Source organism: Bos indicus, chromosome 22 (assembly GCF_029378745.1).
Source record: "Bos indicus isolate NIAB-ARS_2022 breed Sahiwal x Tharparkar chromosome 22, NIAB-ARS_B.indTharparkar_mat_pri_1.0, whole genome shotgun sequence".
Taxonomy (NCBI): Eukaryota; Metazoa; Chordata; class Mammalia; order Artiodactyla; family Bovidae; genus Bos; species Bos indicus.
Genome location: NC_091781.1, coordinates 16,306,249 through 16,333,057, shown reverse-complemented (window position 1 = coordinate 16,333,057; position 26,809 = coordinate 16,306,249). Strand labels below are relative to the sequence as shown.

Below are 26,809 nucleotides of genomic sequence, written 5' to 3'. Positions count from 1 at the left end.
CGTAGTACTTTATCTGAGGAAATTTGGTTGTTCCCAAATTTTAATCATTGTCAATTTTTTGCTGGGACTGTCTTTAGACATATTACTTATTTTCCCTCTTTCTGAACCATTTCCTTAAGGTATCCTCCTCAAATCAGAACTACTAGGTCAAAGAACATAAGTACTTTGGTATCTGCTTGCCCAAATCCCAAACAACACTGCAGTTAGAGCATATCTTACTTATTAAAGTTGATTCAAACTTCTTTTTCCTCAAAGAGCTAGAATAAATAAGGAATTCTATTTTATTATTTTTTAAGTTTAACCTTTATTTAGACCCATCTGGAATTTATTTTGGCTTACAGCATAAGCTATGGATCCCTGGTGAGTGTTTTTCATAAAATTAATTAACCCATCAAACATGTTTTAAAATTTCTAAAAAGAAAAATAGTTCTATAGTAAATCGCATTAGAACTACTGAAAATCACTTGGATTAAACAAAAAAGAGCAAACAAATTGGATTCCTAGGTCATTCTGCATAAATATAAAAATGAAACAATGAAAATGTCTGAATAAAATACATGTGATTTAAAAAATAGTATTTTATGGAGAAAGACACCATAAAGGAAAATATTGCTGTTTGAAAGATTTTCTAAGACTTAAACTCATAACAAGCACAGAAAGGCAAACAAATGGGAAAATGTACAACATGTGACAAAGGGTTACCAGTTCTAATAAAAGAAATATGTAGAAAGGATATGAATAAACATAAAATAACAATAAACATAATAATACTAATAATCAAAGAAATGGGGGAAAAAAAACCCCGAAGGATAGGATTGTTCATCTAGCTAGCAAAGATTTAAAAGTGACCAAATCACAAGCACATACAGGGGAAACAGGCCCTCTTGGGCTCTTTGTGTGGATGTATAAATTGGTAGGTCACTGATAGAAAGCAGTTTAGGAATATATATTCAAATATCAAATCTACAAAATATTTGACCATCACACCACAGCTGAGATACTAACAGACATTACTAAAAGACATATCCTTAGAGATACTAAAAGACATATCCTCATAAATGTAAAAATATACAGTATAAATTACTATGAATAAAAAAAATTTACTAAGGTTGCTAAGTACAAAATTAACACATAAAAATTAAATATTTTCATGTATGCAAACTAAAATATCAGAAAAGATTCCTATTCCAAAGAGTCAATGTAACCAGAATTATGTAAGATCTACCTGAAGGTACTTTTAAAACAGGCCTGAAACAGACAAAGGCAGCATGAACAAATCAATGATATATAATGTTCTTGAATAAAAATTCAGTATCATAAAGCTGCCAATGTAAAGAATGATACTCAGACAATGAAATACAAAGCTACCTCCTTCATGGCCTTTTCTAACTCCCAGAAATGGTACTGGTTGCTTTGTCTTCTCCATTTCCATCTCAAGAGACTTATGCCACTCTAATTCCAATTATTTCACTCTGCCTTGTTTATTTTTTCTGTATTCATCTCCCAAATCATGCTACTTAAGGGAAGAATCACATCATTCCCATAGTTGCCATTACAGAGCAGCATGTACATGTTTAATGTTTGTCAGAAACATAAATGACTAACAGGTTTTTAAAAAATACTCTTGTTACTAATCAAAGAAATACACTTCAGAATATATATTATAACTTAAAAAAATTATATTAACAACAATTTAAAAGAGTGGGACTACTCAGCATCAATGAAGGCAGAGCCAAAGGAATGGTTGTTGTGTACAGCTGGTAAGAACAGAGAGGACTGACATCAATATGGAAAGCAATTTGGCAGTAGGAAGCAAGAGCCTTAAAATAATTATTTTAGGCCTAGTGATTCTACTTCTAAAAAATAATGAGAAATTAAAAATAAAAAGAAACATTAGGCATAGAGAAAAAATATTATTACAGTAATTATCTAAAATACAGAAGTGGCTAACTAAATTATGACACAAATTATCCAGCCAATACAGATAATATTTGCAAAGAATATGTGATAATACGAGTTGAGGTAAATGCAAAGAAAGCAAGCTATAAAACTGTACATATTCACAGACACACACTCTCAAAACAATGTAAAAAAAAAAAAAACCTCTCCAATACATAGAAAAAGCCAGAAAGGTAAAATATCAAAATTTTGAGGGTAGGTGTTTGTAAAGAGTTGGTTTAAAAAATTTTTTCCTTCAAGTATTTTTCAAAATAAGTATGCTATGCTATGTTCATAATTAGCATAGCAAAAAGTTCCACAAAAGCTGGGACTTCCCTAGTGGTCCAGTGGTTAAGAATCTGCACTTACATTTCAGGGAGTCATAGGGGTGTAAAAAGAAAATAAACAAAAGCTGATGAAGTAAAGGTACAAATTATGGGAAGAAAGGGTCCTTACCTAAGGAAGTCACATTTCCATAATTCTCCAGCATAACATCCCAGTACAAGGCCCTCTGAACTGGGCTCAAACATGCCCATTCTTCTGAAGTGAAGCATACTGATACCTCCTCAAACATCACCAATTCCTGAAACGACAGGTATGTGTGAGATTATCCATGCCCAGGAAGCTCCTCTACTGAAGGGTTCCTTCCACTTTTGGGGACGAGACATGTTATGAGGGTATGAGGTGGGATATCAGAGAGACACAGGAGATCCCACATGAACTCTGCCCTTTAATAGCAGGGACCTTGATTCAAAGATGGGAGCCGACTGGACACCCAAGCACTAGGATGAGCGAGTGTACATTTGAGCCACAATTAGGTAGTGCAGATAGGGCCTTAGGAAGAAAAGAGGTAGCAAATCTTACCTGGGGCTGGGCTGTCAAGAGCATGAGAGCCATTAATTGGTTTCTGGGGTTCTCTTCCTGGGAAAGGGCAGAAGCTTCAGGGGCAGGAGAATCTGAAGAAGGAGGAAAAAGCTGCATATGAGGTAACTGTCATTCTTGTCCAAATCCAGTAAGTTTATCTTCTATAAAATAGGAGTTCAGAAAGACACACAACTACCAGAACTAGGCAATAATGGCTATAAAATGACACACAAATCTTTTCTGACCCCCATGTACAGGGCTGGAAAAGTGCAAAAATTAGTAATAAGAATGGATAAAGGGTCAGAGGGACCCAAGCAATGACATGAGGGAGAAAAGAGTTTGGTATCCTAAGGGACTCATAGAACGGCAGAAGAGGAAATAGCTATCTGGGAGTAGGGAGGTGAGACCCAGCAAGAGTCCTGAGGATGTCCAAAGCCAGACCCACAGAGTAAGTTACCATGTTGAGGATCCTGGAGCAAGCCAAACACCACTGGGTCAGTAAGAGAATTTGAGCGAATTTCAGCTGATATGTGGCTGCCAGTGGGTGCATGAGGAAGTGCTATTCCTGGAGTACTCAGACCCTCCTGGAGAGTGTCCTGGTCCTGGACAAAGGCTGGAACCTGGGAACAAGCAGAACGCAATAAGCTGACTCTTCGTGTACCTCCAGCAAATGAACTCACCTAACCGCCATGGACCTCTTTCTGTCCATATAGTCTAGAACTGTGAGATGAGAGTGACCCACCTCAAATATGGAGCATCAAAACAGCAGGAAAGCTTTGCCTTGAGAACAATGGAGCTGCCCTCTAGCCCCACTCATGGTACTGGTGACCTTTCCCAGAGGAGACTGAACAGAACGGTAGAAACAGAAGCCAGACCTGGGTGTGGGTTAAGGAGGGAATGGGAAGTAACAAGCAATTAAGAGCTTCAGACTTAATCTACAAGTCTTCAGCTTCAGGTTTAATCTAAAACACTGGGTTCTACTTCTTCACAACTTTTCTCACCCCCTCCTGCTCCAATAGAAGGAACACTAGAAGTGTAGACATCTGGTTTTGCTGCTAACTAGATGTCTCACAAAGGCAATGCGGTGAACCTTTTATTGCCTCCATTTTTTATCCCTTGAACGAGAACAATGGCTTAGTGATTAGTAATGAAAAACACAGCTCTAAAATTCTTCATTTTCATGATTAAAACAAACAAGCCCATCCTTGATATCCCTCCCAAATTATATTTCAGACTTTTCATACAGAAATGTTTCTAGTGGGCTCCAGATCAACAGAAAGAGATCTGACACATACTAGAAACCATGTTAAGATCCCAATTTAATAGCCAAGGATATAAAATCTTATCAGAGGCAAATATCTCAACCTACTCTCTTGTCTCACACAGTCCCCAGTGGGGGAACACATGGAGTGGTCTTTCCAGATCTAGAAAGCATCATTCTTGCTCTTCACAACTTTTCATACTCCAGGTTTACAACACCAACCCAAACAGACTTTACAAACAATATACTTGCTTCTGTTTAGAGGAGCTCTTAGGAACATTATGCTCTTCAGATTCTTGAATAAAATTCAGAATTAGCAAGCATCACCCAGGGAGATAAAGCAGAGTCAATGCTCTGTGTTGATTTTGAATTGGTACAAAGATCCCAACCCTAAACCCATTTCTCCAGACAGATATTCTATGATCTGAAGAGCTCATGAACCTGTTTTAATTAGCATAAGGGTTGCTGCTGTGTTACTGTTAATGAAAATCACAGAATCATTTTCTATCCCAGCCTGTCCTGGGTCTACTCCCCACTTTCCCTTTCTCACTTTTAATGTTGGTCCATCAAGGTCTTTCTGCAGCTCTTCTACCAGGGCCACGGCCTCCTCACCACTCCCGGGCCGATGGATCTGCACCCAGGTCCGTATCTCTCCAGGCAGGATGCTCAGGAATTGCTCCAGCACCAGTAGCTCCAAGATCTGGGCCTTGGTGCGTGCTTCCGGCCTCAGCCACCGGCGACAGAGCTCCCGGAGCCGGCTCAGTGCCTCCTGGGGTCCAGATGTCTCATGATAACGTAACTGTCTAAAGTGCAGGTGGGAGGTCTCCCAAACAGTGGAGCTACTCCCTTGGAAGCTGGTTCCCCACTTCCAGGTATCATCCTTCCCTTTAACAAGGCCCTCTTGTCGCAGAGCATTGTGGGCCCAATTTTCTCTTGTCATTGTTGCCATTTAAGACAGGTTCCTCTCCAGGGTCCTTCAATCCTTGCTTGACTTTTTCCTTAGAGTTCGAAGAACATCATCTGTAAGACCTAAAGAAATCACTGTTAAAGTTAACCTAGAGACACAATCAGATTTTCCGCACCCCTATTAGCCCCCCAGTAATGAAGAAACCTTGCTGAATGCAGAGTTCTAGATTCTGGGCAGTTTCTCTTTTGACAGAAGCCCCAGCCCAAGGCTCTAGGGACATTAATAATCATGTTATCCAGACCACTGCTGATATAAAAAACATGAAATTCCTTTTTTTTTTTCTTGCCACGAGGCATGTGGGATCTGAGTTCTGCAACAAGGGACTGAACTTGCACCCCCTGAATTGGAAGCCCAGAGTCTTAACAACTGGACCACCATGGAAGTCCAATACCAAATATCCTTTAATCATTATTTTTAAGAGTGTATCAATCCATTCATACTTAAGTAATCCACTGCTGTTGGACATTTAATTATTTATAATTTTCTCCTATTACAAATTAAGCTACTATGACCATCTTTGCTAAAGAATTTTTGGTTACATTTCTACTTATTTCTTCAGGAAAAATCTCCAGAAAAGAAACTGTTTAGCAGAAAGGCAGGAATAGTTTACACTTTTAAGGCTGTAACAGTTACATCACTATCAGTGACATATCTGAATGCCCCATTAATTTTATTTAACATGTGGATCCTTAAAGTTCATGCTTATAACAGAGCAGAGGAGAGCAAAATAAAATATAATCACAATACAAAGTACAAGTACAATTAACAGGAGGACAAACAAGCACAGTAAAAATTCATGGAGGTAATTTTGGGTTGGGCTTTAAAGAAAAAAAGATCACTGGAATATTAGGAAAGCCATTCCAGGAAGAAACTGTAATTTCTAAAGCAAGGGAGTGACAACACATATAGCTCTGTTAGAAATGTTCTGTGCAAATCAGAGAAAGGAAGAAAACTTTGAGGTAAGGCTGTAGAACTAGAGTGAAGAGGTAAGTAAACAGAAGCAAATTCTAAAGGCTACTAAGAGGTAGCCAGAGGTACCTCAAGTAGCCAGAGTGGCACTGTCATGCCCATTCCATAGGAACTACACTCAGTATCTCAGCATCAAGCTGCCATGGACTTAACCTGTGTCTGTGAGCATCTGTGCTTTAACCAGTTTTACTTTGTACATCTGTTAGCAAGACGTGTTCTAAGGGAACTGCTCCTTTGCTTTACACCACTTAAGCTTATGAAGGTTTCATAAGAACACTATTTTCAGATATTAGGGGAAACCTGTAGTCTAAGCAAATAAAGTTCTAAAGTATTAGTGGGGATAGAACACTTGAAAAAAGAAACTGAGTAGTTCTTTGGTCACTGATCTGGTGGTGATGGAAAAGAATTTAAAAAAACTATTTATATCCCATGCTCACAGCTAGAAAGAGTACTGTCAAAATTCCAGTTCTTCTCAACTTTATAGAGTCAATGCAACTTCAATAACTCACCAAGCTATTTTGTAGATATCAACAAACTGATTCTAAAGTTCACTTGGAGAGGCTACAGACCCAGAATAACTAACACAATACTGAAGGACTTCTCCCTCAGTATTGTGAAGTTGAGGGACTGACACTACCCAATACTACCCAGAGTTGAGGGACTGACACTACCTAACATCAAGACTTTCTAAAAAGTTACAGTTATGAAGACAGTGCAGTATTGGCAAAGTGCAGACAAATCAATGAAACAGAATGAAAAGTCCAGAAATAGACCCACATGAATTGAGTCAACTGATATTTGATAGAATTAAGATAATACGATGAAACAAAGATAGCCTTTTTGGCAAATGGTGCTGGTACAACCAGATGTTCACATGCAAAAAAATAAATAAATAAATCTAGACACAAACTTTACATATTTCACAAAAATTAACCCAAAATGGATCAGAGACCTAAATATAAAATACAGAACTATAAAAGTCCTGGAAGATAACCTAGGAGAAAACCTAGATGACCTTGGGCATGGTGACAGCTTTTTAGATACATTCAAAAGGCATGATCCTTGAAAGAAGTAATACGTAGACTTCATTAAAATTCAAAAATTCTGCTCTGGAAAAAGCAATGTCAAGAATGAGAAGACAACCCGTACACTGAAAGAAAATACTTGCAAAAGACACAAATACTTGATAAAAGCCTAATATCCTTCCTTTGTATATTTCATACAAATAACTCTTAAAACTCAACAATTAAGAAAACAAACAACTCAATTAACATATGCCCATGTGGGCTTCTCTGGTGATTTAGTGGTTAAGAATCCACCTGCCAATGCAGGGGACACAGGTTCAATTCTTGGTCCAGGAAGATACCATATGCTGAGGAGCAACTAAGCCCTTGCACCACAACTACAGAGGCCACGCACATAGAGCCCCTCCTCCACAACGAGCGAAGCAACCAAAGTGAGAAGTCTGCATACCACAACGAAGAGTAGCTCTGACTTGCCTGAACTAGAGAAAGCCTGAGCACAGCAACAAAGACCCAGCACAGTCAAAAATAAATAAATCTTTTTTTTTTTAATGACCCAAAGGGGAATTCCCTGGCAGTCCAGGGATGAGGACTTGTAGCTTCCACTAAAGACCTAAACAAACACCTCGCCAAAGAAGATATACAGATTTCAAATAACTGCATGAAAATATGCTCTGCATCATATATGTCATCAGGGAAATGCAAGTTAAAACGATGAAATATCATTACATACCTATTAGAATGGCCAAAGTCTAGAACACTGGCAACACCAAACGCTGGTGAAGATGTGGGACAACAGAAATTGTCATTCATTGGTAGGAATGCAAAATAGTACAGCCACTATGGAAGAGTTTGGCCCTTTCTTACAAAACTAAACATACTCTTACCATAAATTCTAGCAATTGTGCTCTTCAGTATTCATCCAAACGAACTGAAGACATATGCCTACACAAAAACCTGCACGTGGATGTTTTAGCAGCTTTATTCATAACTGTCAACACCAAGAATCAACCAAGATATCCTTCAATGGGTAAACTGATAAACTGTGGTACATCCAGATAATAGACTATTATTCAGTGTTAAAAAGAAGCTATCAAGCCATGAAAAGATACAAAGGAAACATAAATGTATGTTACTCAGTGAAAGAAGCTAATCTCAAAGTCCAATATACTTTACAATTCCAACTACATGGCTTCTGGAAAAGGCAAAACTATGAGGGATTTTTTTTTAATTGACCTACAATTGGTATACATGTTAATTTCTGATGTACAGCAAAGTGATTCAATTATACATATACATTTTTTATATTCTTTTCCATTAAGGTTTATCACAGGATATTGAATACAGTTCCCTAAGTTATACAGTAGAACCATACAGTTCCCTAAGTTATACAGTAGAACCTTGTTGTTTATCCATTCTATAAATACTAGTTTGCATCTGCTAACCCCAAACTCACACTCTATCCCTCCAGTGGTGGGGGATGTTGATACTGGAGGAGGCTATGCAAATGTAGGGTCAGGGAACACATGAGAAATTTCTGTATTTTCTGCTTAATTTTCCTATGAACCTAAAACTGTTCTAAAAAAAATAGGGTTTACAAATAAAACTTGGGGGGGAAAGAGACGTCTAAATAATTTTCTACAGTAAATTATCAGAATTTTATTTACTCTTACTTTGCAGAGATACAAATAAGAAATCCTTAAGCATATATTATGCTTGTTTCTCACAAAAGATTTGTAAGCACAGGTTAAAAAGAACAAAAGAAGTCTCGGAGGAGCTAAGCGATTCACTCAAGGCCACTCAACTAGTTCAGTTATGGGAGCAAATTCTGATCTCAGGGATTCTAACCCCAAAAGTACAAAATAACTGCATCTAAGAAAAGACTTCTGAAACCCAAACAACTATTCTAAAGCAATGGTTTCCAAACAACAGTTCATTAAAACAATAACGATACACAGTCACTCACAGGTTGATAATGACCTTTCTTGCAAAAGACAGCATTTACTCACGTACTTAACGTGAAAATACATTCTCTGAGGCAATGGTGATATGCGTGGCCTAAAAGTTTGCTTCTTAAATACCATTACATTACAAAATTTTAAATGGGACTTGGTGTGGGGGGGATAAATTGGAAGATTGGGAATGACATATACACACTACTATATATAAAAAAAATAACTACTAAAGACATACTGTATGGCAGAGGCACCTCTAGTCAATACTCTGTAACGGCCTAAACAGGAAAAGAATCAAGAGTGCATATATGTATAACAGACTCACTTGGCTGTACACCTAAAACTAACATAAAATTGAAAACCAAGTATACGCCAATAAAATTACAAGGAAAAATGGGAATCCATCCTTCAAGGGGAAAAAAAAAAAGAATTCTGGGAGCCCCTGCTCCAGGGAAATCTCAAGCTGTTTCCAGCATCAGCCTCAGAGAAGACTGAGAAAAAAGCAGAAAGACTTGAGCTGAGACCCTGGCTACTGAGGTCGCTCTTCTCAAAGGGACAGCACATTCTATTGACTCGACAGCCAATCCACAGACACAGAGACACAGAGGCGCTGTCTTCAGTATATTCCCCAAACCGCAGTCTAGGCGTCCATCTCAACCAAGCGGTGGAGGGACCGCCCTGAGGCAGAGGAGCAGAGAGGGGCCGGCGAGGGCTGACCTGCCCGGGAGAGCTCAAGCCGCAACCCGGGCCGCCCTCCGCGCTTGCCAACCCGACCCGAGCCCACCCCGCTCACCGGGGTCTCCCGCGGCGGCTCCGGCCTTGGGGACCACCACCTTGGCGCCGGGACGCCAGGAGATGACACGAAAACTGGACGCACCTGAAGCCCAGAATAATGGCTGACCCGCGGGTATCGCAACATCCGGTTGCTCACACCACCTCCCAGCTTCGGCTCTCTAGGAAGCCACATCTCTATGGTTCCTAGCTTTCCCAGTGGTGGCAGGAAAGGCGGAGCTCCCGGGCTCTTAGGTTTTCATTCCTCTCAGCCAAAGAACAGGTGTGGCTGTATTCCAGAACCCAAGGATGCAGAGGTGAATCACGTGGCCCAGGCCCCCAGGACTTGTGTTGCCTCCAGAAAGAATTGGACCTTTCTGTTTTAATTTGAAGTGCAGCTGAGCTTAATAGAGTAATTTCTCGAACGTCTGAATGTCTTCGTGAGTGAAATATCCAATCTATTTGTGAACCAGAGCAGTTCTCACCATAAATAACATACGTTACAAATGACTTTCTTGTGAATTGGCTTGCTGTTGTTCAGTCGCTAAGTAGCGTTCAACTCTTTGTGACAGCATGAACTTCCCTGTCCTTCACTATCTCCAAGAGTTTGCTCGAATTCATGTCCATTGAGTCGGTGATGCCATCCAAGTATCTCATCCTTTGTTGTCCCCTTCTCTTCATGCCATCAATCTTTCCCAGAATTAGAGTCTTTTCCAGTGAGTTTACTCCTTCTCCTCATGCCATCAATCTTTCCCAGAATTAGTCTTTTCCAATGAGTTGGCTTTTCACATCCGGTGGCCAAAATATTGGAGCTCTTGCCCAAATGATGAGATAATGGAGCTCTGGTGTTAAATATAAATAAAACTGAAATGAGGATGGAGGGACACTGCCTCCCTGGAATGAGAAGGTCTTTGCAGTTGTCCACCACCCTGAGTAAAGTTAGGTCTGTGTAAAGGGTACTGGAACTCTGCTTCTCTCTTTGATACTTAAATCTTTTAAGTTTGGACTCCTGGAATTGTCCCTCTATATAAGATGACAGAAAGAGGCTCCAAAAGGGTATTGCAAAAGAGGGAAACGTCACATCCTTGGACCCACAGGAGCCTTTAGGATGGATCACCAAGTGAGGGTCCTTACCTTTGTGCAGGAAAGAATTCAATAGCAAGTCAAAGAAAAGTGAAAGTGTTTTAGGAGAAATTCACACTCCACAAGCCCAAATATGAACTATCTCGGAAAGTGAGAGCAGCACCAGGGAATGAGGTTGTAGTTTTCATGGGCTAAGTAATTTAATATGCTAACATATGGGAGGAATATAACTACTTCCAGGAATATTGCTATGTCAGGAAGAGGGGGTATTTCCCAGGAGTTGGACCACTATCCACTTTCTGGCCTTTGATGGTCCATCTCAGAACTGTCATGGACAAAGAGTGATTTCTGGTATTACAAAAAAGATATAATGAACTAAAGGTCCATGACCAGACTTCTCAAAACAACCTTGGTTTCAGCTGGTTCCAGTCAGTCTTTATCAAATCCCAGCAACTGCACCCCCATCTTCATTTATCCAGCATTTGTTTCCTGCCTCTTTCTCTCCTGTCTCAAGGGCAAAGGCCATGACTATGTTGCAGGAAGGCGGACCCCTTCCAGGGCCCGAAACTGGGCTCTTGTCTAACACTCAGAAATGAATTGTCCAAGGAGACACATCTGCTGACAAAGCAAGAGATTTTATTGGGAAAGGGCACCCAGGTGGAGAGCAGTAGGGTAAGGGAACCCAGGAGAACTGCTCTGCTGCATGGCTCACAGTCTCGGGTTTTATGGTGATGGGATTAGCTTCCAGGTGGTCTTTGGCCAATCATTCTAATTCAGAGTCTTTCCTGGTGGCGCACGCATCGCTCAGCCAAGATGGATACTAGCGAGAGGGATTCCGGGAAGTGGACGGGCACGTGGTGTCTCCTTTCAACCTTTCGCAAACTCTTCTGGTTGGTGGTGGCTTATTAGTTCCGTATTCCTTATCAGGATCTCCTGTCATTAAACAACTCATGCAAATAGTTACTATGGTGCCTGGCCAGGGTGGATGGTTTCAATCAGTGTGCTTCCCCTAACAACTATATGGATTCCACATACACTTAGCACCTAGCACAAAGCCACAGTAGGTGCTAGACGAATGCTTGTTAAATGAGCAAGGTGTTATTCTATTGATATGTTTTCTTCTAGCTTTCACTGAACACTTGCTTAAACATCTCATTCTCTGCTCCTTTGTTCATTCAACAACAATTTACTGAGTACTAATGTGCTAGACAATGTTCTAGGCACTAAGGACAATAAAGAGGTGATCAGATCAGATCAGATCAGTCGCTCAGTCGTGTCTGACTCTTTGCGACCCCATGAATCACAGCACGCCAGGCCTCCCTGTCCATCACCAACTCCCAGAGTTCACTCAGACTCACGTCCATCGAGTCAGTGATGCCATCCAGCCATCTCATCCTCTGTCATCCCCTTCTCCTCTTGCCCCCAATCCCTCCCAGCATCAGAGTCTTTTCCAATGAGTCAACTCTTTGCATGAGGTGGCCAAAGTACTGGAGTTTCAGCTTTAGCATCATTCCTTCCAAAGAAATCCCAGGGCTGATCTCCTTCAGAATGGACTGGTTGGATCTCCTTGCATAAAGAGGTGAAGTCCCTAGAAATGTAAGTTTACATTACATTTCTAGGGAGGATAGACAGAAAATACAAAATGCACCAGAGAGTGATAAATACTAAGCAGACAGAGGGTAAGGACCCAACACCCAACCAAATAGGAAGAGAACCAGGAGATAGTACTTTATAGGTCTCAAAGCATGAATGGGAGGACCTCCCTGGTGGTCCAGGGCTTATGACTCCACGCTTCCACGGCAGGGGGCACAGGTTCAGCCCTGGTCAGGTAGCTAAGATCCCACAGGCTGTGAGGTGCAGGGACTCAAATCCCTGCCCTTGTGGTTGCTAAAGTCTATGTCCTTTGATGACCAGGATCAGCAAACTGCCACATGGCACACAATCACTCATTTATCTGACTTCCACTTCTTTATCCTAGGCTCTGAGGATTATTTTACTCTCTGAAAGACCTCTAAAAGGATGTTTAAGTTTTATCCAACATTTCTATGCTGTGTCATAGCCAAAGGACTATTTTTATCTTGTTCACCATTTTGTTCTACTACAATTTTTTATTTAAAAAAAACTTAATTTTTGGCTGTGCTGGGTCTTCATTGCAGTGTGCAGACTTTTCTCTAGTTGCAGTGAGCTGGGGCTACTCTCTAGTTCTGGTTGTAGTACACGGGCTTCTCATTGCAGTGGCTTCCCCATGTGAATCACAGGCTCTAGGGCCTAATGGGCTTCAAGAGTTGTGGCGCAAGGGCTTAGTTGCTCCATGGCATGTTGGATCTTACTGAACAAGGGGATCAAATCCATGTTTCCTGCATTGGCAGGCAGATTCTTAACCACTGGGCCACCATGTAAGTCCTATAATTTTTTAAAACACGAATCTGCTCAACTCTGTGGTTAAACCAACATTGCAAATGTGACAGCATTTTCTTTCACTCAGTAAACTGGTTGCTAATTTGTTATGATTACACAAACTCTGGTATATGTCTCAGTAATTTTGTGATTTGTAGATTTTTCTGAGGTAAAATGGATAATTATGACAAAAATAGCCATGTAAAGAGTCAAGGTTCCTCATGGAGATCTTCCTTAAACTCCTGCTTTAAAAGTTTTGTTTTACATAGATTCCTAGTGCATGTGTGCTTAGTAGCTCACTTTAGTCACTCAGTCGTGTCCGACTCTTTGTGACCCCATGAATTGCAGCACGCCAGGCCTCCCTGTCCATCACCAACTCCCGGAGTTCACTCAGACTCACATCCATCGAGTTGGTGATGCCATCCAGCCATCTCATCCTCTGTCGTCCCCTTCTCCTCTTGCCCCCAATCCATCCCAGCATCAGAGTCTTTTCCAACGAGTCAACTCTTTGCATGAGGTCGCCAAAGTACTGGAGTTTCAGCTTCAGCATCATTCCTTCCAAAGAAATCCCAGGGCTGATCTCCTTCAGAATGGACTGGTTGGATCTCCTTGCAGTCCAAGGGACTCTCAAGAGTCTTCTCCAACACCACAGTTCAAAAGCATCAATTCTTCAGCACTCAGCTTTGTTCACAGTCCAACTCTCACATCCATACATGACCACCGGAAAAACAATAGCCTTGACTAGACAGACCTTTGTTGGCAAAGTACTGTCTCTGCTTTTGAATATGCTATCTAGGTTGGTCATAACTTTTCTTCCAAGGAGTAAGCGTCTTTTAATTTCATGGCTGCAGTCACCATCTGCAGTGATTTTGGAGCCCCCAAAAATAAAGTCTGACACTGTTTCCACTGTTTACCCATCTATTTCCCTTGAAGTGATGGGACCAGATGCCATGATCTTAGTCTTCTGAATGTTGAGCTTTAAGCCAACTTTTTCACTCTCTTCTTTCAATTTCATCAAGAGGCCCTTTAGTTCCTCTTCACTTTCTGCCATAAGGGTGGTGTCATCTGCATATCAGAGGTTATTGGTATTTCTCCCGGCAATCTTGATTCCAGCTTGTGCTTCTTCCAGTCCACTGTTTCTCATGATGTACTCTGCATAGAAGTTAAATAAGCAGGGGGACAATATACAGCCTTGACATACTCCTTTTCCTATTTGGAACCAGTCTGTTGTTCCATGTCCAGTTCTAACTGTTGCTTCCTGACCTGCATACAGGTTTCTCAAGAGGCAGGTCAGGTGGTCTGGTATTCCCATCTCTTGAAGAATTTTCCAGTTTATTGTGATCCATACAGTCAAAGGCTTTGGCATAGTCAATAAAGTAGAAATATATGTTTTTCTGGAACTCTCTTGCTTTTTCAATGATCCAGCGGATGTTGGCAATTTGATCTCTGGTTCCTCTGCCTTTTCTAAAACCAGCTTGAACATCTGGAAGTTCACAGTTCCCATATTGCTGAAGCCTGGCTTGGAGAATTTTGAGCATTACTTTACTAGCGTGTGAGACGAGTGCAATTGTGCTGTAGTTTGAGCATTCTTTGGCATTGCCTTTCTTCGGGATTGGAATGAAAACTGACCTTTTCCAGTCCTGTGGCCACTGCTGAGTTTTCCAAATTTGCTGGCATATTGAGTGCAGCACTTTCACAGCATCATCTTTCAGGATTTGAAATAGCTCAACTGGAATTCCATCACCTCCACTAGCTTTGTTCATAGTGATGCCTTCTAAGGCCCACTTGACTTCACATTCCAGGATGTCTGGCTCTAGGAGAGTGATCACACCATCGTGATTATCTTGATCATGAACATCTTTTTTGTACAGTTCTTTTGTGTATTCCTGCCACCTCTTCTTAATATCTTCTGCTTCTGTTAGGTCCATACCATTTCTGTCCTTTATCGAGCCCAGTTGGGTCCAACTCCTGGGGACCCTCTGGACTGTAGCCTGCAAGCTCGTCTGTCCATGGGATTTTTCATGCAAGAATACTAGAGTGGGTTGCCATTTCCTTCTCCAATAGAGTCCTATACCCTGACCCAAATATGCTAATTTTGTGGGCTTGGGAAATACACGTGTATATGTGAAATTACTTTTTGTGATTCCTAGATTTGGGAATCATTGAACTTAAAAGAATGGTTATAGCTTTGTCATGGCTACAGTCCTTATTGATCAAATTGTGCTGTGTGGATTTAAAATGGTCAGTGGAAGGAGTGAGAACTAGTGAAGTCCTGTATCTACATTGCCCAAAAAGGAATTAGCCATCTCCTTTGGACCCCTCACAAATTTGCCTTCTGGAGTAGAAATGTACCTCAGGGAACATGCTGGTTTTATACAGCCAAAGGATGTCTATATAATAGTATAGGTTTGAACAGAGATGAGACCAGAGAGGGGATGGGACAATAACTTGCTATACAAGTTCTCCAGCGAAATAACAGAAGAGGACATTTTGTTTTTTTGGCCACACAGCATGTGTAATTTTAGTTCCCCCACCAGGGATTGAATCTGCATCCCTTGCATTGGAAGTGTGGAGTCTTAACCTTTGGACTGCCAGGGAAATCCCAGAAGGACAATTTCTAATGGCTAGAGCTCTACTTTTGTAGAGTTGGCCCTCTATATCTGTGGGTTCTGCATCATGTATTTAACCCAATACAGGTAAAAAATATTAAAAATGAAAAAACTTCAGAAAGTTCCAAAAAGCAAATCCTGAATTTGCCATACTGGCAACTATTTATATGCATTATTTTCATTGCATTTACAACTATATACAAAGCATTTACATTGTATTACATTTTATAAGTAATCTAAAGATGATTTAAAGTATACTGGAGGACGTGCATAGGTTATATGTAATAGTTTGCCATTTTATAGAAAAGACTTGAGTATCCTTTGATTTTGGTATGGTGTTGGGGGTCCTGGACCCAATCCCCTGCAGTTACTGAGGAACAACTCTATTAAGAGTATGAAAATAACAAGCTTCATGTTGTGTTTGAATGTGAAACAAGCCAGAATCACATCTTCATTCCAAAAGCATCTGCTTAAAGAAAAGCAAATTGAACTGTTTTCTTCCCAATCTGAATAAAGGAAGGAAGCAAAAGAAAAAAAATTTAGTGATATTTATAATAAGGAAATAACAACAGATATTTATTGGAGGAATTATAACCATTTTTAGCAAAAGTGTTATGACTCCAGTTTTATAACATCAGAGGTGAAGATAGACAGTCTAGTTTCTAAAAACAACCTAACAATATGAACATACTATTTTATTTATATTGAATGGAAAAACATTTAAAAAGCAATTCTGTCACTCAGGATACAGAGCTGAAAATGAAATATAGTCTTATGGGATTCATGGTCATGAAAATGCTGTTACTATTTAAAGCTCTTTTTGGTTTAAATTTTCTTCTGAGTTCCTAATAAGATCTAACATAGTACACACCATCAATGAAAAATATCTCTAAATCTAGGGAGACATTCATCTCTCTATGCAAGATTCTTTGTCTTTCAGATTTCCCTTTAATCAAGGCTACATAACATTTTAACTTCACACTTTTTCTCACAACTTAAAACAGATATATATATTTCTAGTTCACACCAAAGCAATTCTACATACAGGGTATCTATGGTCAAAAAATACTGACTTCATATTCCTTGGGAATATTCAGGGTAGTAAAAACAAGTGAGTAAATGTGAGTGCACAGGAAACCAGCAGATGACAGAAACAGAGATGGACAATACACAGTAGTTGAGTGACACGCATTTCAAGAGAGTTGAGGTTTTGACAGAATAGAGAAGAAATGGCATACAGAGAGGTAAATGGGTTGCGGGAGACAAAAACTAGCAATTGAGGAACTGCAGAGGAAGCACTGCTGTTAGGGAACAACCAGGCTTCCATTAGAACAGGAAGTTGGAAAAAAACATTTAAACAGACAGAACTTGAATTTCAGAGTGTATCATAAAAGGGCTTGAAAGAATGGTAAGAACTGCAAAATTAAATGTTGACTGAAACAGGCAGCTGGTAGTCTTAAAAAACTTCTGCAGAAAGGTGAGCCGGTCAGTTCAAACTACATTGCAGAATAGGTATATGAAAGAGTATAGAGCATACTTATTAACATTTACTCCTGCAGCTTAAGATAGGTATCAGCCTAGAAGATTAGAAGCTACTGAGGGCCTCCTCCTGGGTCCATTATCTTGGCTTGCCTGGGTAAGAAATGTCAATTTATTCAGACCTCTGGCTTCCTTTCTGCTGCTGCTGCTGCTAAGTCGCTTCAGTTGTGTCCGACTCTGTGCGACCCCATAGATGGAAGCCAACCAGACTCCCGCATCCCTGGGATTCTCCAGGCAAGAATACTGAAGTGGGTTGCCATTTCCTCCTCCAATGCATGAAAGTGAAAAGTGAAAGTGAAGTCGCTCAGCTGTGTCCGACTCTTAGCGACCCCATGGACTGCAGCCTACCAGATTCCGCTGCCCATGGGATTTTCCAGGCAAGAGTACTGGAGTGGGGTGCCATTGCCTTCTCTGGCTTCCTTCCTAGAAGATACTTATTCTTGGAGACCACAGAGTTTTCTAAGATGAAAAAGAAAGGCTATTTGAAGAAAGAATTTCAGACACTATGACACAGTGGTGGAAAAATGTTTTGCTCAGCAGTATCAGAAGCATCAAAAACTCTGCTAAGCAATAATAAATGCTTAAAAAATACCAACAGGCACACAGGAATTTCGTTTCCTGTTTTCTTATAAAGCTGTTTTAGCAGGGCCAGAAGACATTAGTCATGGGAGTTTCCATACAGGTAATCAGCAGCTGAGAATGGCTGGCATGACAAAAGGCATAAAATATTAATTACACCCTCCTTGTAGAATTTTGAAAAGGACACATGACTAGGGAAAAATGATGCAAGTCCCTTCCTGCTACAGTTCTGTCTAGCCACAGTCACAAGTGAGTGACCTTCCCTTGTGTCCACCCAGACTCTTGGGGAAGTGCCTACCCAAGGGTGACCAATGATACAACAGTCCTACCCCTGAACACAGCAACAGAGCCTGGAAACCATGCTTTGAATAACTATGCAAAGAGGGACTATTATAGCACAAAATTATATATAAGCCATTATCCTATCAAACAAAATAGGACAAAAACTAAACAATCTCTTTCCACCCAAATATATGCTTCATACCATCCACTTCTTTTTAGCACCTTCCTTATGAAACCATGATCAACCTATAATTGTCCATATATCATCAACCACCTTTCATAGAAGTGGCTAGTCAGGAGAATCCCAACTTCTCGGTCTCCCACTCACAGAACCATCATGATGGGCAGAGGCACTTTGGTAAAACACAGAAAGCATGGACTTGAAAGTCTGATCTGACTTCAAATTTTGGCTTAAACCACTTATTAGCCAGTCACCTAACCTCACTTGAGACTCCATTTTCTTCTACAAATGGGATATCAAATCCTCAGTAGTTCCTGAAACAATGTATCACTACATGCAGAAGACAAATGGTGTCAGGCTTAGGCATTCATTGTATACAAAGGAGGAGGAACCACTGAGTTAAGAATGGGGCAATTCTAAGGTTTCCCAGATTCTGAGCTGTCTTAAAAGTTTAAAATACTTATTGAAAACAGATTAAGGCCTTCTCAGAGGGCTGGACATAAAGGCTGGTCACACATTTAAGGGCATTATCTTATTTAATCCTCACAGCAATCCGGTGAGGTAGGAAGTTACTCCCATTTTACAGATAAACCTACAGCTCAGAGCACTTAAGGGACTTGTCCAAAACTGGCAAGCTAGTGCATAGTAGATCTGGAATTAGAACTTATATATCTCTGACCCAAAACTCTGCAATTTTAGCTACTAAAGTCTATGAAACATGTGAAGGTAGTATTCCCCTTGTGTTAGATTATGCTGACTCTCTTTAAAGGTTATGAAACTGCAATTGTTTCAATTTCATAAGGGGGTATTTTTATCTGGTTCTGTAGACATATATTGATAAGATGGAGCCTAGGTGGTTCTTTATTCTCTCTGGATCCTTCTACAGCAGTGGGAGAGAATACAGTAAATTTTTACTGTTTTCTTTTAACCTAAAAGTGATTAAGAAAGTGGATTAGATATTTTGTTGACTGTAAAGTCAGTTTATCTTAAAACTGCAAAAGCCAACAACTGGTATTTATGATATAATACACAGGAAACAGGCTCTAAAAGGAAGTGACTTGCTGAGGGTTCCCCTTCTACTAAGGTCAGTATTAGGGTGCAGTCCTAGGACTTTAGAGTCTGTAACCTTCATAACACTGTTGAATGAAAATGAGTATGTGCTCATTGCATTTAAAAAATACTCTACTTTTTCTCCCCTGAATATAAAAGTGGTACATTCTCACTGTAGAAAATCTAAAAAGCATAGAAAAGTATAAAGAAGAAAATAGAAATTACCTATAATCCTATTACTCAAAGATAATCATTGTTAATATTTTGGCTTGGTATTATTTCATTTCCATTTTTTCCTTTGCATAAATTTTTGAAAATTTTGGATATTTCATTGTTTTTCTCTTTCATTTCTCTTCCATTTTATTCAAATCATTTCTTCCATGGCACTAAATATTTTAAAAAATTTTTACAATGGATGCAAAGCCATCTTATGGATAGACCATCATTCACTTAAACCCAATTGTGTCGAAAATTTAGTTTTCTTCCTCCAGTTTTACATGATGCTGGCACGAATACTCCCTTCTGTTAATCTTTGTCTACTTCTGATTACTTTCCCTGTGTGGATTCTTAAAGAATTAAGGTTGATAATACTGAAAAACTGCTTTTCCAAAAGCAGCAATTAGCTCCACTTTGTAACAATATGTTATTTATGACATTTCTTTCTCCTCATTATGCTTTCTCTGATGTTGAATAAGCTGTGAGCTGTAACGATAGGCCTTCCCACACTCACTGCACTTATAAGGTTTCTCCTTCGTGTGGGTTCTCAAATGTAGAATCACTTGAGAAGTCTGCCTGAAGGTTTTTCCACACTCATTACATTTATAGGGTTTTTCTCCAGTGTGAACTCTCTGATGATCAATAAGATTTCGATTAGAAGTAAAAGCTTTCCCACACTCATTACATTTGTAGGGTTTCTCTCTACGATGAAGTCGCTGATGTTCATTAAGGGTCTTCTTTAAGATGAACGCTTTTCCACACTCATCGCATTCATAAGGCTTCTCGCCAGTGTGAATTCTCTGATGGTCCATAATCTTTGTATTAGAAACACATGTTTTCCCACACTCCTTACACTTGTAAACTTTTTTCCCTTTGTGCATTCTCTGATGTTGAGTAAGATTTGAACTGCGGCTAAAGGCTTTCCCACATTCAATACAGGTGTAGGGCTTCTCACCAGTGTGAACTCTGTGATGGGAAATCAGGCCAGAACTCCGACTAAAGGCTTTCCCACACTCCTTACATTCATAGGTTTTCTCCCCACTGTGGATTCCCTGGTGCCGAATAAGGTGGGACTTACCACTGAAAGATTTCCCACATTCGCTGCACGTGTACGGCTTCAATCCTGTGTGGATTCTCCGATGAACAACGAGGTTGGAGCTATGACTAAAGGCTTTTCCACACTCCTTACACTTATAGGGTTTCTCTCCTGTGTGGATTCGTTCATGTACTGTGAGGTTTGCACTTTGACTAAAGGCTTTCCCACACTCAGTACATACATACTGTCTCTTTGCAGCCTGAATTCTCTCATTTATTGTAGGGCCATCTTTTCCAGATTCTTGGTCACTCACTTCTGTGAGTGTTTTATTGTCTCGAACTGTCTTCTGTTTGAAGTTTCTTGTCTTTCTCCTCATTGTCTCTTGCTTGGAGCATCCCAGTGGCCCCTCGAGTCTTTTCTTTCCCTTCAAAAGTGCTTTCAAAATTTTGACTTCCTTGGCAATACCTCTGTGTTGCTCTCTTGAAAGTTGAGACTTTGATTTTTCAGGAATGATATTTTGGAATCAATACTTCCTCAGTCCTCATTTCACCATCTGAAAGAAGAAACAGAATTTGCACATGTCACCTGCTCTCTATACTAAAGGAAGGAGAACTATCCAAGGATAACAAGATGTGGTGGACCACAGGATCTCACATGGAAAAGTAAGGCTGGGAAGACTGATCAAAAAGATGAGAAAAATGAGGTTAGACATAGAGGCTAAGGTAAAGGCAAGGAAACTTATGGAAAGAGGAAGCTTATGGAAAGCAAGGGACTGAGAGGAGCCCAACAGGTGCAGTATTAGAATGAATAATGAGTAATATAAAACCCACCCTGGTTTCTTCCTATTTTATGATCTGCTCCCAGAATCGGAGCCATCTAACTCAATATGATGTGATCACTCACCTAGAGCCGGACATCCTGGAATGTGAAGTCAAGTGGGCCTTAGAAAGCATCACTATGAACAAAGCTAGTGGAGGTGATGGAATTCCAGTGGAGCTATTTAAAATCCTGAAAGATGATGCTGTGAAAGTGCTGCACTCAATATGCCAGCAAGTTTGGAAAACTCAGCAGTGGCCACAGGACTGGAAAAGGTCAGTTTTCATTCCAATCCCAAAGAAAGGCAATGCCAAAGAATGCTCAAACTATCGCACAATTGCACTCATCTCACATGCTAGTAAAGTAATGCTCAAAATTCTCCAAGCCAGGCTTCAGCAATATGGGAACTGTGAACTTCCAGATGTTCAAGCTGGTTTTAGAAAAGGCAGAGGAACCAGAGGTCAAATTGCCAACATCTGCTGGATCATTGAAAAAGCAAGAGAGTTCCAGAAAAACATATATTTCTGCTTTATTGACTATGCCAAAGCCTTTGACTGTGTGGATCACAATAAACTGTGGAAAATTGTTCAAGAGATGGGAATACCAGACCACCTGACCTGCCTCTTGAGAAACCTGTATGCAGGTCAGGAAGCAACAGTTAGAACTGGACATGGAACAACAGACTGGTTCCAAATAGGAAAAGGAGTATGTCAAGGCTGTATATTGTCCCCCTGCTTATTTAACTTCTATGCAGAGTACATCATGAGAAATGCTGGGCTGGAAGAAGCACAAGCTGGAATCAAGATTGCCGGAAGAAATCTCAATAACCTCAGATATGCAGATGACACCACCCTTATGGCATAAAGTGAAGAGGAACTAAAGAGCCTCTTGATGAAATTGAAAGAAGAGAGTGAAAAAGTTGGCTTAAAGCTCAACAATCAGAAAACTAAGATCATGGCATCTGGTCCCATCACTTCATGGGAAATAGATGGGGAAACAGTGGAAACAGTGGCAGACTTTATTTTTGGGGGCTCCAAAATCAGTGCAGATGGTGACTGCAGCCATGAAATAAGAATTGATGCTTTTGAACTGTGGTGTTGGAGAAGACTCTTGAGAGTCCCTTGGACTGCAAGGAGATCCAACCAGTCCATCCTAAAGGAGATCAGTCCTGGGTGTTCATTGGAAGGACTGATGCTGAAGCTGAAACTCCAATACTTTGGCCACCTATGCAAAGAGCTGACTCATTGGAAAAGACCCTGATGCTGGGAGGGATTGGGGGCAGGAGGAGAAGGGGATGACAGAGGATGACATAGCCGGATGGCATCACCGACTCAATGGACATGAGTTTGAATGAACTCCAGGAGTTGGTGATGGACAGGGAGGCCTGGCATGCTGTGATTCATGGGGTCGCAAAGAGTTGGACATGACTGAGAGACCGAACTGAACTAAACTGAACTCATAATATGGTCCCTAGAAAAAAATGTACTGAAAGATCTTTAGTTCAGTAGGTCAAATGTGTAATCTTCAGATCAATTTGGCATTTAGTTCATGCTGACCTATTCCCCTAGCATCAGTGATATAGTGGCTGGAACAAAATAGGTGCTCCAAAATTGTTTCATAAAATAGTAATGAGGATTCCATCTTAGAGTGTGACTAAGATTTCATTTTTTGCTCTAGTATAGGTACTAGGTCCCTGTCTGTATCCCTTTTCTTAAGCTCTGTTGTGATAGGGATAACACTTTTCTTCCAATATTGAAGTCTAGTCACATCATAGCCTACTGTGCAGGGGCTGGTCTGTAACTGGATCCAGGTACATTGTGCAAGTTCAGTCTGTCTGTTTTTTTACCAGTCAGAGTTTACGTGGTGAACCTGAGAGGCTGAACTTGGGAACAGGGTTAATTAAAGCATAGAGGGGGAAACTCTGATAGGACCTTGCATGGCACAATGTAAACTATCTAAAGATGGCAAGAGAGGGACTTCTCTGGCAGTCCAGTGATTAAGCCTCCACAATGCCAACACAGGGGGCATGGGTTTGATCCCTAGTCAGGGAACTAAGATCCCACACATAAGCCTCCCTCCCCAACCAGCTGAAAAAAAAAAAAAAAATAGCAAGAGGGTGAGAGCGGAGGACAGCACAACCGAAAGGGGATTATATTATGAAACCAATGTCAAGAGGAGCAGGAATTGCCCAACTGGTTTGACGTCAAACTCTGAACATATAAGTAACTATGTGTGTGTGTGTGTGTGTATGTTAGTCTCTCAGTCCTGTCTGACTCTTTGCAACCCCATGGACTGTAACCTGTCAGGCTCCTCTATGCATGGAATTCTCCTAGCAAGAATACTGGAGTGGGTTGCCATTTCTTTCTCCAGGGAATCTTCCCAACCCAGGGATTGAATCCAGGTGTCTGGCTTTGCAGGCAGATGCTTTACTGTCTGAGTTACTAGGGAAACCAATGTATAGATAACTCTACTGCTGCTGCTGCTGCTAAGTTGCTTCAGTCGTGTCCGACTCTGTGCGACCCCAGAGACGGCAGCTCACCAGGCTCCCCAGTCCCTGGGATTCTCCAGGCAAGAACACTGGAGTGGGTTGCCATTTCCTTCTCCAATGCATGAAAGTGAAAAGTGAAAGTGAAGTCGCTCAGTTGTGTCCGACTCTTAGCGACCCCATGGACTGCAGCCTAACAGGCTCCTCCATCCATGGAATTTCCCAGGCAAGAGTATTGGAGTGGGGTGCCATTGCCTTCTCTGATAGATAATGCTAGTAGACCTCAAATCTAGAGAAGGTTGAGTCATAAGAGAAAATTGAAAGATGACACCATGATACTAACACATCACTAATTCTCCTTTTACTATATTCCTTCTCAGACTTGTCCATATTCATAATGATAGTTGTAAATATACAATAAGTACAATTTTGCATTCTACTTCTTCTACTTAGTTTTTTATAAGTATTTTTCATATTGCTATTAACTCCTTTGTGGCTCAGATGATAAAGAATCTGCCCACAATGCAGGACCCGGGTTTGATCCCTGGGTTGGGAAGATCCCCTGGAGAAGGGAATGGCTACCCACTTCACTACTGTTGCCTGGAGAATTACATGGACAGAGGAGTCTAGCAGGCTACAATCCATGGGGTCACAAAGAATTGGACACGACTGACTGACTAACACTTTCACTTCCACTTCAGTATCATTTTTTGACTACATAACGCACCACCAATTAAACTCATTACAATTTACCTATAATTTTGCTAGTATCAGACGTTTCTGTTGTTCCCTGAGGTTTAACTACTATCAATAATGCTATCATGATCACTCTAGACACACAAAGTTTTCTTCTCATTGAAATATATTCCTAGGATAAAACTTTCATAAGTGAGTTACTGGATTGGAAGGAATGACATTGTTTTGCAGTACTGCCTACTGATTAAAAAAAAACAAAACTGACTGGGTGCTTTACTGGGAGTTCAGTGCTTAAAACTTTGCCTTCCACTGAAGGGGGTGCAGGTTCGATCCTTTGTCGGGCAGTTAAGAGCCTACATACCTTGCAGACAAAAACTCAAAACATAAAACAGAAGCAATATTGTTACAAATTCAATAAAGACTTAAAAGTTTGACTAATTTTTATTATCTTATAGCTTTGTGATAAACAGAGTCAGGCTCTCTGCAGGAGGGACATATCCAATGGTGAGTGCTCAAGGCCAGCAAGAAAATAACTGTGAAGGCTGGAGTTCACATCTCAGAAGTGTATTGGTGCCACTGATATGATACACAGGCACATGTACACAGACTTGTGCCCAAGACAAGAAGGGCAGGCACAGAAAATGGTAGGAGACGAGGATACTTAGGAGCCTGAGCACACTCGCACCTAGCTGCTTACACCCTCCTAATCAAACAGGAGTCAGCAGGTGGAGGAAGCCAATGAGAAGTAGTCAGGGGACTGCAGAGCCGAATAAGACAGCTAGTGAAGCTACCTCCAGAGTTCTGAGAAAGTTGATGGCTTTTTCTCAGCTTCTTTTCTATTTTTAATCTTCTCTGAAACTTTCTCTTTTCTTCATACATTTCTTAAACTAGTAATTATTGAACACTCTACCATGTACATATCTCTGTTTTGGATCTCACACAGAGCAATTTTTAAAAAGCACCGTTGCAGAAAAGTGAAACTGTTTGTATGAATGAATGGATGGATGACTAGGTAGATATGTTTATGTATTTGCTCTTATGAAGGCCTCCCATTTTGCTGGCAAATTGTCCTCTGCTAAACTGTATTACTGTTTAATTATTTTCCTTTCTACAATATTATTTATGAAAAGTTAGGAAATGACTTTAGAGGAATGGAGCTTCCCTGATAGCTCAGTTGGTAAAGAACCCGCCTGCAATGCAGGAGATCCTGGTTCAATTCCTGGGTCAAGAAGATCCACCGGAGAAGGGATAGGCTACCCACTCCACTATTCTTGGGCTTCCCTTGTGGCTCAGCTGGTAAGGAACCCACCTGCAATGCGGGAGACCTGGGTTCAGTCCCTGGGTTGTGAAGATCCCCTGGAGAAGGAAAAGGCTACCCACTCCAGTATTCTGGCCTGGAGAATTCCATGGACTGTATAGTAGATGGGGTCGCAAAGAGATGGACACAACTAAGTGACTTTCACTTAAAGGAACAGATTTTCATAATTACTAGAATAAAGTAATTTAGAAATTCAGAATAAGACAGTGCCTTGAAGCCAGCCCCTGGGCACCCCACTTCTAGGCATGGCTGATCCAATGCTTCCCAGTTAGCTAGTGCAGTATCTATTTTACCCTTACAGGCTATTATGCAAATATGTCTTGCAGCCTTCCAGAAAGGTGTGGACAGGAAAAACATTAATAGCTAGGTATTTACACAACTCCATATTGAATGAAAAAAAAAAAAGGACTGGTACACACTGACTGTATCCCTCCAAAATTCATATGTATAATCCCAAGCCCCCATTGTGACTATATTTGGAGATGTGACTTCTAAGGGGGTAATTAAGACTAAAGCAGGTTATAAGGGTGGAGCCCTGATCCAATAGGATTAATGTGTCCATACAAGAAGACCTACCACTTGCACTTGCACTCCTGCCCACTCCCTACTACATACACAAACCGAGGGAAGCCATGTGAGCACACAACAAGAAGGTAGCCATCTACAAGCCAGGAAGAGTCCTCATCAGAAACCAAAAACAGTCAAGTCACCTTGATCTTGGACTTCTATCCTCCAGAACTGTGAGAAGACAAATGTCTAATGCTTAAGCCACCCA

At 40.7% G+C, this 26,809-nt stretch overlaps 1 protein-coding gene across 5 annotated transcripts in view; it reads right to left on the bottom strand.

Annotated features, from left to right (window-relative positions):
• Positions 1-26,809, bottom strand: part of LOC109576059 (zinc finger protein 660) — a 59,818-nt gene that overhangs the window by 10,126 nt on the left and 22,883 nt on the right. Inside the window, exons 1-5 of one of the 5 annotated variants that reach the window (XM_019984378.2) lie at positions 9,854-9,927; positions 4,614-5,092; positions 3,260-3,422; positions 2,803-2,894; positions 2,395-2,521 (exon numbers count right to left, since the gene is read on the bottom strand). In XM_019984378.2, the coding sequence (XP_019839937.1) occupies positions 2,395-2,521; positions 2,803-2,894; positions 3,260-3,422; positions 4,614-5,012 (781 nt within the window). In that variant the 5' untranslated portion in view covers positions 5,013-5,092; positions 9,854-9,927. Of the gene's footprint in view, positions 1-2,394; positions 2,522-2,802; positions 2,895-3,259; positions 3,423-3,544; positions 3,678-4,613; positions 5,093-9,769; positions 9,928-16,369; positions 21,273-26,809 lie in introns of those variants that run through there. The other 4 variants (XM_070776200.1, XM_070776201.1, XM_070776206.1 and 1 more) reach the window with 4 other exon arrangements.